General features: G+C 37.9%; 2 protein-coding genes across 2 annotated transcripts; both read left to right on the top strand.

Moving 5' to 3' along the window:
• Window positions 1-21: 21 nt before the first annotated feature.
• Window positions 22-1,621, top strand: Vps29 (vacuolar protein sorting 29). The gene is made up of 4 exons (XM_065479037.1): window positions 22-154; window positions 388-579; window positions 665-900; window positions 960-1,621. The coding sequence occupies exons 1-4, from the start codon at window positions 149-151 to the stop codon at window positions 1,075-1,077; spliced, it is 552 nt and encodes a 183-aa protein (XP_065335109.1). The 5' UTR covers window positions 22-148; the 3' UTR covers window positions 1,078-1,621.
• A 3,107-nt stretch (window positions 1,622-4,728) lies between these two features.
• LOC135935868 (peroxidase-like) lies at window positions 4,729-12,422 on the top strand. The gene is made up of 14 exons (XM_065478446.1): window positions 4,729-5,040; window positions 6,083-6,203; window positions 6,263-6,557; window positions 6,698-6,915; window positions 7,015-7,191; window positions 7,245-7,435; window positions 7,518-7,716; window positions 7,781-7,978; window positions 8,047-8,176; window positions 8,226-8,382; window positions 8,452-8,625; window positions 10,608-10,806; window positions 11,009-11,114; window positions 11,697-12,422. The coding sequence occupies exons 2-14, from the start codon at window positions 6,101-6,103 to the stop codon at window positions 11,794-11,796; spliced, it is 2,247 nt and encodes a 748-aa protein (XP_065334518.1). The 5' UTR covers window positions 4,729-5,040; window positions 6,083-6,100; the 3' UTR covers window positions 11,797-12,422.
• Window positions 12,423-13,841: the final 1,419 nt, after the last annotated feature.

Here is a 13,841-nt window from a genome sequence, read left to right as displayed (position 1 = left end):
TACTATGTTGCTCCCGTTCTATGTATCCTGATGTGACCAGTCACCAATAATAGTGCCACGCCCCTATTTTCATGTGATTTGATCTTGTTATTTTCTCGCCGCATACAATCTCAGTGGCTTAATTGCAATTTACTACTCTCTAGCTAATATGGTTGTAAGTAATCTTTAATGTCTTTTAATAGCAAACAAGCACAGCAAGAATCTTAAAGAAAAAGGCCGAAACAGACTCAAATTCAAACAAGCTTCAGCTTACACCAATCTCATTTTGATAATTTACTTAAAACTAGTTTACGGACATTCATGATAGTCATGACTAACAAATGAAAGCCAGAAGCACACAAAATCGGATAAGATATGTGAGTAATACTAAACTACTCTTAATTGCAGCTGGTTTTGGTTCTGGGCGACCTGCACATCCCGCACAGATGTAGCAGTTTTCCAGCGAAGTTCAGGAAGCTGCTTGTGCCAGGACGAATCCAACATATTTTATGTACAGGGAACTTGTGCACCAAGGAGTCATTTGACTATCTGAAAACACTCGCCAGTGATGTTCACATTGTCAGAGGCGACTTTGATGAGGTGGGTCTTCAGTGCTAAATAAAGCACACATAAAAAAATTATTGCAATATCTAAAAATTTCAAATTGATGCAAATATATTTTCAGAATTTAGTCTACCCTGAGCAGAAAGTAGTAACCGTGGGCCAATTCCGTATAGGCCTATGCCATGGTCATCAGGTAGTTCCATGGGGCGACCCAGAGGCTCTGGCTCTTGTGCAACGACAGCTCGATGTTGACATCCTCATCTCTGGTCACACCCACAAATTTGAGGCATATGAGCACGGGAACAAATTCTATATCAACCCTGGCTCAGCGACAGGCGCCTATCACCCTTTGGAGAAGTAGATTTGTTTAGGAAACGCTAAATTGCCAGCAATTTTAATGTTATGTTTCTTTTCAGTAATGTCATACCTTCTTTCATGCTGATGGACATTAAGAGCTCAACTGTAATGACATACGTGTATCAACTGCAAGGGGAGGAGGTCAAAGTTGAGCGTATTGAGTATAAAAAAAACTAATGTATTGAATCTCGTATTGACAAATTTGCTACAAAATATTCTAGCATAATATTCCAATAATGTGAACATTGTAAAAATATGAAGTCCGCTCGACTTCAAATTATCTTACAAGATTATTCATAGCTCTTTTAGCCTGCTTTTATTGAATTACCCCAAATAAAAATAACTGGATTTTGATGTTCATGCTGGGTATTTTTCCTTTTAATTATCTTGTTTACTGAAAAATGAACTATATTTGAGGTGTAACAATAAGCTGTGTGAAAGTTCGTATGTTCTCTGAAAGTAATTTCTTTTCAACTCTTTGGCACGATATTTAGGCTACCTGAGAACTGATATTGCTGTTAACTGACAAAATGTTATATTGAAGTCATTTTGTTTTCGAACTTATGAAGGTGCCAATCAAGCGCACCTTCAATTAAATTTTTGTTTCTTCTGGTGACTGCCTGGTGTAGGTGTTTTCCAGGAGTTGTCCATTCCGTTAATTCTGCTAAAATGTTTGATGTTTCTATTGAATGAAAGTAACTGGCAAATATAAAAGATATAACGCTGGTTTTATTTAAACAAGATCTATATATTCATATGATGTATCCATTTTTGTGAGCATGAATTAAAATGTTGATAAATTTTCACGTTAAGTGAACCATTAACAAAACATAAGTTCTTTATAATTGAGTATTGACAATTAGCACAGTTCCTTTAATATTTTTCATATTTATAAGCTACTACAATTATGATTGGAGTAATTAAACCCTAGAATCAATCATTCAAAAATGAAATCGCACTATCCGTTGATATGTAAAAGGAAGAGTTAATGTGTCATTAACAAAATATATTAATAAAATCTTTTTAAGCCAAAAAATGAATGCGGATAATTTGAGCTTGATATAATTGGTGCTGGTGATCCCACATGTACGTAGTGTAATAGATAACAAGAAAATGAATGGCCGCGGAAGAATGGTACGCACCAGGCATATTGAATAGGTCGATGACCAACTCGTGGATGCTTATTCATTAAGCTTAAGTAACACACAATATCAAAGTACATATTTAAGCTGCATTAATTTAAGTTATAAATTTAATATTTGATTTAGTTACGCTACTTGCCTAGCTTTTAGCCACATGCTGTTGATGGTGTTTTTTGTTAAACAGCAAATTTAGCCTAACTTTACTGATTTAGTTTCAATTAGAGATAATTAAAAACAGAAAATTAAAATCTTGAATATGTAAATAAAGTCATTATAAGCCTACAGATGCGCACTATGGTTAAAAAACTATTTTTGTTAAAATTTGTTTGCAAAATTCCAAATTTTAAAAAGAACACCACACGAAATTGTTTGCTGTCCTAATTTTAATACAAAAGTTAGGGGTCGTGCGCACTTTACAGCTGGTGCATTTCGCGGGGTTCCAGAAGATGACGGTAAACAGGGTGGTGCCGCCGCCCAATTTGTGCACGATCAGGTACACAAGCTGCTTGGGTTAAGAGCGGCCCTGACGACCTGAAGGAGAAAAGGGCCGTTGAACCGGCCGCCACAGAGCCCTTTTCGTCCAGCTCGAGACAAGTCTTTGTGGATGGCGCCATCCAGGCAGGGCTGAGCATGGGTATTAACCAGTTTTTTGCGTTTTTTTGGCGGGTTTTCTGCAGCTATCTAGCTTCTCCCGCATTTTTGGTGCTCATAAAAATTGCATATAAAATGTTTAAAACCCCATGAGTAGAGAGGGGAACCGTGACGGGTTTTTGGTCCCGTCCCTGTCCCGTCCCAAGACAAAATAACCCCATCCCTGTCCCATTTTTCTCGGGTTCATCCCTGTCCCGTCCCCCTGTCCCTGTTAAGAGCTCTTAACCTTGTCCCTGTTTAGTCCCCTCCCCCCACAACCCCCTACCAGATTCGTAATTTTTTAAAGTTCTACATAACTCTTAAAATTAGCCATATCTTTGTCAGTAAATAACAACTGCATGTAAATTGTAAACCTCGCAAAAGTGCTCACTTTTAAAATTATGTCGGCGGAGACAGTGAATTTTTACTTATTCGTCCTGGTCGTGCCGGTAAACTTGCTCATCACTCTCAACACCCAAATTTTATTTAACGAAATATTTGCAACAAGGAAATTCGCTTTTCCGGAACCATGACGTATTGCTTTTAGGGTTCCCAAAAACCATGATGCATGACCATAAATAGGGATTTTACAAAATCAGTATAAAAGCCAATGGATCAGGTTTCGCCAATTTTGCAATGTGCAAAAATGCAACACTTGTTTTTTTGCACAAAAAGCAGTTGGAAAAACCCTCATCTAGTTTTGGTTTTTTCTACATTTGTCCGAATTATATATCTCGAAAAGGTCTACATTTTTGCGCTAAAAAAGACAGATATTTTTGAAAAAATTCGGTTTGTGATACAGTTATTGTCTTTCTTTTAATGAAACCAGTGGTGTTTTACTGATTTATAAAAATCCCTATTTTTGGTCATCCAACGTGTAAATTTTTTATTTTCAATAAAAATTGCATAAAATACGTCCAAAAACGTTTTTTGCAATGCAGTTGGTTTTTTCCGAAATAATGCGGGTTTTTTGCGAACCCTGCACTGTTTTCACAAAGAGATAGAAAACATTAACTCCCATCGTAATTTTCCAAAATTATTAACTTTTTGGAACGAAATATATTTCGACTTTTTCGGGGTTAAATTCGGAAAAATGCGGACAGAACCAAAACTAGTGGTTCTTCCAGTTTTTTTTGCGCAAAAAACTGCTGCATTTTAGCATTGCAAAATTGACGAACTCTAATTGCTTCCTTTCTTCCTCGAACTTACAAAAAGTGAGAATCTTTAGGCTTTTAATGCTGCCAATGATGCCGATAAAACTGTCCCTCGTCATGAGTCAACGAAAACCCATTCCCTCTCCATATACGGAATTTGTTCATTATATAACCATGAGGTGTAAAAAACCGCACAATACTGGTAAATTCCGCAAAAAAACACTGCACTGCAAGTTTGATAAGCTCCCCGGGATATACCCAGTCCTGCATCCAGGTGTATGCGGATTTGAAAATTTCGCCCATACCGCATTTTCGCCATGTTCCAATGAGTCTGATCAATGCTGACGACCTCAACTTGTCTGGCGATCATGCTTACGGGCTCCATATGGCCTCCTAAAGGCTTCAGAGTGCAAGAAAATTCCGAATTTTCTAATAATATATTTCTACATCAGTTAAAATCATCCGGTTATGAGAAGATAATATATGTGAGTTAGCACTGCTAAGTAAGCATTTTATCGACGTGCGTAGTGTCAATTTCAAAATGCCAGATGCTTTTTATGGCGTGGATGAGCTAAAATATAAAAACAATACTACACGCGGAAGTAGCGAAAAGTCGAGAAGACACATACGAAAGCATACTTACATGCGTACGCAATTTGAGCAAATAATATACGCAAAGACATTATTTAAGTCTCGTGACAGACGCGACATTTTTACTAAACGCGTCATGGAAATTTCAAAAATAAATATCCAATACACATGAACTAGCCAATACCACATTATTTATCACTTCTTTAAAAAAGTGTCCGCGCTGACACAAGAAATCGATAATTGGGAAAAGTCTCAGATTAGTGCTTCCACGTGATTGAGACAAAACAATGAAAAAAGGTCACACGTTCAAATGGTGCTGCGTTCGACGCTTTTCCCGACCTGCTGGCCCCGCTGTCTCTGACGTGGGTCCTCTATCTTTATAAAATACCCTCTGACCTGCCGCCGCTGTGGACCGTAAAGAGCCAATCGCAACAGTCACTCAAAAGACACACACTGATCACACCAACGCAGCAATCGCGCCGCACCTTTCGGAGGCTCAACTCCCAGATTTGCGAATCCGCTTCGCACACAGCAGACCAGCCGCGTTTCCTGGACTTCGCTCAGTCAAAAATAAGCTCGATACAGCTGTGAGGAACCACTTTTCGCTCATCATTAAATTTCTAGTAAGTTTTTGTTTGTTTCCATTCACATCTCTATTCAACCGTAAACCAAAATAGATCCTAATCTTACACCGGCATGTCATTAACTGGAGAAAAATGCCACACTCCTTAACTCACTTTTTAAAACATTACTTATTTTACTATAATTCACTGAAACGGAAAAATTTAACAGTTAATTATTGATAAGTCTTTTGATATAAGGCTCTAATTAAATTAATAAATAAATACTTACACATACGTTTGCTATTTTCTCTTCAAAAATATAGTTTTGAATTTCTCGTGATGGTTTGTGTTGCATTAAATGCCTTCTCTGTCAAGCTTTGAGTTAAAACTTTAATTTGGAAAAATAAAAACGTACTTATGTTTTCGGCCTGCTTTACGAGTGCTCTCAAGGTGAGACGAGTGTTTTTAGTGGCGTGCCGCCTAATTTGTAGACAACACAAACGATTCGATGGAAATTCTTGTCACACATCTAAACACGCACGTAGACCCCGTGCGGAGAGAAAAATTTACATAAGAAGGATGAGACCAGCAGCAGTGCGATGAATAATCACGTGACTGTTAAAAAAGCAAGGTCTCGGCTTCGCCAGCAAGTCTCGCTTTTTAATATCAGTCATGCGCAAGATGGAGCAATATTTCATGCTCAATTAAACGGATTCGCTTACGTGATGTGTATTATAAAATTACGAATAAAGCGCGAGGAATTTCCTCTTTTAACAAAATTCGGAAATGAGAGTCAAAGCCTGAATGTTTTTCAACTGAATTTTACATTTTGCTCCTTTTTAAGCCAAATAAGAAAATTCGTGAGGTTGCGTGTGAGTATTCTGTATCAACTCGCTAGTAAATAGACTTATTTTATAAAAAAATTAAAAATAATAAAAAATAAAAATACTGTATATTATCCTCCACGTTAAACCAATCATTCAAATCTCTGAAATGTGCAAATTTGGAAGATTTTATTCGTCTCGTATAGAATTAAAATCAGTATTACTTTTTGCTACTCATCCAAAGTTCTATAAAACTCAGTTTACATTTTATGTTGTAGTTATATCGCAACAGTGCAATGTATGCGAGCGCAGTGCTTGTCACAGTGCTGTGCGTCACCGTTTTTTCGACGGGACTGACGATCCGTATCCCTGCGGCTGAACACCTTGCGAACTATGCGGGTATGAAAACGTAGAACTCCATAGCACACAAAATTTAAAATCTTCACGCGATTTTGAAGGTTGGCCATTCAGAGTTTTTGGCCGTCCCCAGCGAATGCAGCAAAGTCAACAGTCACTGCCAACGCTAGAAACTGATGCTTTGCACGCGTCCGTAAAATTTGGCGAGAACGTAGTAGGGAAATTGGAAAGACTGGAGAAGACCCTGGCAGGGGCAGATGTTCGAGTTCGTCCTGGAACGCCTTCGCACGGCCAGCTTATTGCCAGCAACCCCCATGAAAACGCTTTGGAAAAGCACCGTCACGCTCAGGTTGCCATCAGGGCATCTCAACACATCGCGGACAGCCAGTGCAGAAGGTATAATTATATCATCGAGGCCGTAATAACTCAAATTACTCAAGCTCTAATAAATGTATTGTAGCTTATTAAGATATAGATTTAAAGAAGCGAAGAAACATACACGACTTCTTTCATTACTTCTGTTATTCATTTTTAAGGTTGCGTCTGAAAGAACGTTATTGCGGAGAATTGATTAATACGCTCAGCCTAGAAGGCACAGATTTACAAAGCCAATGCGAGTCAACAGTTGAAATCATTTGCAACACCACATCGCCATACAGAAATATCGACGGCACGTGTAACAACATTAACCATCCTTCCTGGGGCAGATCTATGACAGCCTACAAAAGAATGATACCACCGAAATATGGAGATGGTACGAATTATTTGATTGAAATCCTTTACAAGAGCCTCAAATGATAATATGTAGTTGTCTCTATATCGCAATTGAAACAAAAATGTGTGTGGCGTATAGGTTTGTACAAACTCAGAAAATCGCACAGTGCTTCAGCTCCATTGCCAAGTCCTAGGGAAATTAGTATATCGCTGATATCGGATAAGGACAAACCAGAAAAAGAGGTCACCGCAGCCGTCATGCAATGGGCCCAGTTTGTTGGAATTGATCTTGCACAAACACCGTCTGCCAAAATGAGTAAATAAAATTTCATATTCATTGATTTATCATATCACTAATCAATAAAAAAGTTTTTACTGGGAGTTCAATATCATGCTGTAAACCTGACGGCAGCAACCTTCCACCCCGATCTGTCCACCCATTCTGCGCACCGATTGCAGTACCATCGGATGACCCAGTTTTCAATGATCGTCAGTGTTTGGACTATGTTCGGTCAGTGACTGCCCCTAGACCCGATTGCAAATTTGGGCCAGCTGAACAAGTACGCACGAATCATTTTGCAACAATTTGAGAACAAAAAATAAAGCTTAATTGTTATTTGTATTCAACTTTAATATCTATAGATGAACCAAGCAACTCACTGGCTAGACTTGTCTATGGTGTACGGCATAACAAAAGAAATTAGCGACAAACTTCGAACACACTCAAATGGCCACCTAGCTACAAGCCCTGGACCTGCACGTCCTCTTATGGCTCTTTCCCTTGAGCCAACCAGTGACTGCCAAGGGACAATTAAGCCTATAGGCCCTTGTTTTAAATCTGGTACAGTAGAATAACATATTGATTGGGTTCAATTCCATTTCAATGAATGGTGAACGAATAACAGGCGACAGCCGTGTGAACGACCAACCTATGCTGACAGCATTGCAAACAGTCTGGGTGCGCGAGCACAACCGACTGGCTGATGCACTGCATGCACTGAACCCGCAATGGGGCGACGAAACGCTTTTCCAAGAGGCAAGGCGAATCACGATCGCGGAATATCAGCACATTACCTACGATCAATGGATACCATTGCTGTTGGGTAATTTTATAGCAATTTTGACCCACATTTTACCAATGTCTCATGACGTACTTTGCGGCACTTTGCAGGTGACTTGTATTCAAAACAAATGGGACTGCAAAAATCTGATTATTCAGAAAGTGTAAACCCTGCAGTGAGAAACAGTTTTTCTACAGCAGCGTTACAGTTCTTGTACTCAATGATCCCAGGCAATATTAGGTGTGATGAGCGTATAAATAGTGTGCAGGTTTACTATTTTTAAAGTCAGTTTGTTTAGTCCTGAACGCCGTTCCAATACCACATTGAGATTGCGAGAGCATTTCAATAAGCCAGGAGTTATACAGAAGCAAGGTATACTCGACCAACTGTTGAGAATGTTGGCAACGCAGAGTGCGCAAAAAGTTGATTTGATACACACAGAAGAGGTGAGAAAAAATACTTCAAATTAATGAAAAATCATCAAGCCGTATAAATAATGCTTAATTAATATTTAGGTAACACACGGATTTTATGCTGGAGAATTGTCAAATCTGGGTGCGGATGCACTGAGCATTGTTGTGCAACGAGGCAGAGACCATGGACTGCCAGGCTACAATGATTTTAGGAGCGCCTGCGGTCTGCCGAGAATGTCGTGCATTGACGAATTTGCTGACCTGCTCCCAAAAACGGTGAGTTTTTTATTCAGGTTACTTTGACGTTCAATGCAATATCGAAAACAGGTTTTAAATCATTAAAAAGTTGAAATGTCAAGAAACGGTCATTAAAAAATCTAGTTAAAAGCTACAGTCAAGTTACGTTAACGATTGTTTTGACTTTCGCGTTGGGTTATTAAATTTGATTGGTTAAAACGGATTGAGGCGGACCTAACACATATTTCCAAGAAATGAGATGTTCGGACAAAATTACAAAATCCAATTTTCACCGTTTCATGTGCCGACTATTTTTAACACTACGCTCCAATGGATGCGGAAGTCGCGACGGCATCAGTCACGTGTTCATGTAGCGCGCGGTCCTTTCTTTTTCATGTTGTTACCAGCCACACACACGCTTAATTTAGTTGTGCGTGAGCTTTGTTTTCTGCTCCGTTCATTATACGAACCCTCGTATTGCTCAACGAGATGAGCATTCACTCACAAACTTTCATGTCTGACTTGTATATATGGGAATAAATTGATGTAAATCTCGCCAGGAATACTTATAACCAGACGTCTTGATTGATCGTTTGATCTCTTTCTGTAAGTTAAGAGCACGCAACAAATGAATTAATTTTGCTAATTCAATCACGACTTCAGATTTTGTTTACATAAACATATTGTAAAATCGCCACCATTAATAAACGCTGCTTTTTTAATCGATATATATATATCTCTTAAACTATTTTGATTATGTAAGTGAACAAAGACTAACGGAATGTTCCTGTCTCTAGCGGGCGTAAATTGTACGTTTCGCTACTCCGCTGCTCGCCGTGTCCTCTCTGTGAAAATCTAATGAAAAATGAACAATGAGCAATATTTTGTCTGTAATGCAGAAAATTCATCCCGAATACGCTCAAGGTGAACACTTGAAGGTCACTGTTGCTTTTGTTCAGAAGTTTACGGGGAAGGAGTTTATAATTTTAATAATTTACCCAGTGTGTACTTAATGAGCTATAATAATGCAAAAAAAGTAAGTATATAGGAATATTTTTTGTTTTAATAAGATTTATATTGCCCAATTTCAATGCAGTTTTGACGGCACGAAGCCTTTCACCAGCCTCCGGTCGGTAGATCAATTGCAGACGAGAAAAAAAATCTTTTACCGCATGCTTTAGTGAATCAAACCTTGAAATTGCACTTGCACCGACTGTAAAATATCACGTGATAATAACAACTTCACGGTCAGTTTTAAAGAAGTGAAATGGACCACCGCTGGCAAAGTATCAACGCATGATCTAAATCAATTGTTGTCCGAGCTCTATTATTGATATAAGCGCGCGAGAATCTCGATATCAACTCGTTATTGCTTGATTGAAAACTTATTTACATGACGGCGCCGATCTAAACAAACTATATGGCTCAGATGATTAATTGCGTTGGATAGATATTGTGTTATTCTACGCGCTCAATCAACACTAACTTGATTCCTGCACACCATATTGTGTTGAAATCGACATGCGTGAAACCGCAAACAAGTCACACGCGTTTTGCACTTGGTTCTCAAGTTTGACTTCTATTAACTATAATCGCAACCGCGACACGCGAGCTATGCTGGCAGACAATAGTCAAGAAAATTGGAGCCATCAAAAACATGTATTTCTAAATCATAGCGGTCAACATACTTTGTCGCTTTTATGCCGACGGAAACAACAAGTTACTTTTTTAGCAAACTCAATATTTTCCTCACGGAAAAAATTTGTTCTTTCTTACGTACAGAGATAATAAATTACAAATTAAATGGCTCAGATGTATTTTAAGTTTGGAGTTTGGAACCAAATGCTCTTGAAAAATGTGAGACGTCAGAGACATGCATGCTCCGTGTCAGCATTTTGTTTATCAATAAAATGCGTATTGAGAATAAAACATTAACAGCACGAGATTTTGAAACACCATAATACCAACTCTTTAAAATTTGCTTTCCTTAGATATTTTTTAAAATCATTTTTCTATTTTAGGTGGTGAACTTGTTAAAGACTCTGTACGCAAATGTGAACGACGTCGATCTCTATGTCGGCGCCATGGCTGAACGGCTTGTCGACGGCGCCTTAGTCGGCCCAACTTTTCGCTGCCTGCTGGGAAGGCAGCTGCGCGACACCCGCAAGTCTGACCGATTCTTCTACGATCTCCAAGGGCAAGCTGGTTCCTTCACCCCAGGTACGAAACTTGCAATCAGAATTTGATAGAAGAAATATTTCGCCAGCTCTAGTTATATGTCTAACAAAGAGGAAAAAGGTTGATCAGCAACCTCAACCTAGTTCATTCAATGAAGAGAGATAATTGCTGGCGCCATTCTCTTCGTCGTCATAGTGCACTACTTTCAAAAACCCAAAAATGATTCGGTGTTATTTGTTCATAGAACAATTGGCGAGCATAAAGAAGGTCACTTTGGCTCGGATTTTCTGCAACAACGGAGACGACATCAAAATGATGCAACCAGACGTCTTCTACAAGCCAACCACAAGGTAAGAAAATATGTAGTTCTTCACAAAATAGCTTTAAATATTTTAATATTAGCATTTTACGTGAACTTAGAGGCTGTGTGTTTAATTTACTATAAAACACTGCCTTAAATTCTTGTTTTAACTGTGGGGAAATTTAACACTCGTTGGCTAAGTACACAGGATCTTCCATTTCCGCAAAGGTCTTTGCGAAAATCGCTTGGTCTCATTTTAAGCTTTTTATTATAGTCCTCTCACGAGTGAGGAATTAACGCGGTCGTGACTGCAGCGTCATTTTTCATTGTGTGTTAAAATAGTCTCATCTCTTGTGAAGAGCCCGCTTCCTGACGCTATATAATAAGGCTGAAATCAAGTTTCGCGTGCTCTCATTGTACCCGCGCGTTCGATTTTTGCGAAACAGCGGTGTGTTACGTAAGAATTGCCAAATCACTAAGTTCCTAGTTCATTTTTTTCCAAATATAATTTGGTTTTATGGATAATCGAATGAATAATATTCATTTCTAAAGTGCATCTGATATCCATTTAACAATGATCTTAAAAATAGCTATAGTAGGTCGTTTTAACAGGCTTGTTATTTTTTTGCAGGGGAAGCTTAGCTGCCAACCCGAAAACTGCGAGTGTGACCCACTGCTCTGAATTGGCTGACCTTGACCTATCACCATGGAGAGAAGCTAATCAGAAGTAAATTTAGATTTTTGCCCCCGAGAGTAACTGATTACAGCAGTCGTAAGCACAAGCAACAGACTAATCGAATTTCATTGTAGATACTCAGGTGTTATATTATACATACATACTAGTTGTAAGGAATTTTGTACTGATATTTTTAAGCCTGCAGTTCTTAGCCTGCAGCTGTCCTAATTTTCCTGTCGTCATGTTGTTATGCTCTACCATCTATTGTAAATAATTTGTAAGCGACGAAAAAAAGTAAGCGATATGATATATATATATATATATGCAACAGTAAACTGCAGCCAGCAAAATATTATTCTTCAATCAACACACAATTCAACCTTTAAGTGTTCATTCAAATACCATAATATTATAAGACTAGATTTAAATGTTTTAATTCTAAAACAGGTATGTATTAAACCTGTTTAGATGGTTCACCATCAATGCTTTTCAAGACATTCATATTACATTAGAAAATGCTTCACTAATTTAGAGAAATTATTAATAAATACATATTGTATACCAAATGAAACACCCCGTTTGCTTTTTGTTGGAGATGACCCCATTATCAGCTGTAATTCGTATAATTGCATACATACATACTGAATTTATAACAAAATAAATCATTCTAGTAATAATAATTTTTATAAGCTTTTTCCTTAAATGTTTGCATAAAATATCTAAATAATCTCGCTCGCGAAAAGGAAAATGATGCTTAATATGACACGAAGATCCAAACACTTAAATACATTCTCTTCGTTAAAAAAGAATGTAATATTTATGGAAGCATTAGTTTCCGCCGGGCAACACTTCTCGTCAGCTCATATGAAAATCCCATTATTTAAAAGTATGGGTGAAAAGTGTGTGATTTTCCATATGACCATATCCGTTCTGACATACGACATAACGCTCTGTACAATAATTGAACGCATTATTTCTTAACAACACAATCATAATATGTTAAATTTACAATGTCGCAGCGTTAATAAACTATGCATGAGAAGTAAAAAATAATATTACATGGTGTTCCTTACCTTATATATCCGGGATTCCAAATCTGAGTATTTTTTAACTTTTACGACTTTTACTGTCTTACATGTTCAAGCTTCTTGCGTGATCGAAAGAGAGAGCTCACAATCAGAGCGTCCTTTGTGCGAATAAAAAGTGACGCAAAAATGCTTTAAAAAAGTAAATCGTATGGCGTAGGCTCGTAGCGACTACGACGTAGGTAAATTGGAATAGATGTCTAGAACTGTTCAATGTCTATCAATTTGCACAAATGTTGTTCGTTTGTTGCTTTGTGCTTTTGCCAGGCTCTGCCTCTGGCGTATGGCTTAATCTTGCTAGCGGGAGAGAGCTGGTCAACAATGCGCTCCAGCTGCTCCTGTGGCAAGGAGCAAGGAGCAATTTGATCCAGCCGCCAATGCTACAACATTGCGGCCTTTTGCTATTTGCGTGGCCGTGCCATTTTTTACCCTCTTAATACAAGAAGAATGGATTGCTTAGATTTAAGTTAATGTATTCCCCCCCCCCCGTTATTCCAATCCTATTCAATAATAGTCAAAAGTCAACAATTTAATTTCAAAATAATAAAAAATGAGCTTCCATTTCCTTCGTAAAAAAGACAATATTTTTATATTGCTGGTATATGAATTAGGTTGTTAAAAGAATTGTCAGCGAACACACAATATTTTTTCCTCGCCAAAAATCAAGCTGGTTTGGAAAATATTTATTGATCTCTATTCAGCTATTTGTTTCTTCATCTCTCAAAATTAGTTGATAAGTTAATATAGCAATAAAATTTATTAAAGAATGCACTGATTATATAACATACCATAAAATATAAAAACTGCTCCAATTAACAAACCTTAATAACTAGAATTGATTACTATAATATTTTAAGCACAAAAATCTCAATAAATTAATCTTGCTGGAAAAAAACTGAAATATTTGAGGCTGGAAAATATTTGATCGTTCATCGCTGCTCGCCGCTCACTTGATCCGGATCAGCTGGGTCACTGTCAGCACAGGCAAGCGCGAACGAATCGTTCCGGTCGCGTA

The sequence above is a fragment of the Cloeon dipterum genome, chromosome 2 (genome assembly GCF_949628265.1).
Source record: "Cloeon dipterum chromosome 2, ieCloDipt1.1, whole genome shotgun sequence".
NCBI classification, from domain to species: Eukaryota; Metazoa; Arthropoda; class Insecta; order Ephemeroptera; family Baetidae; genus Cloeon; species Cloeon dipterum.
Note: the sequence above shows the minus strand (reverse complement) of the source record. Positions and strands in the feature narration are given on the sequence as shown.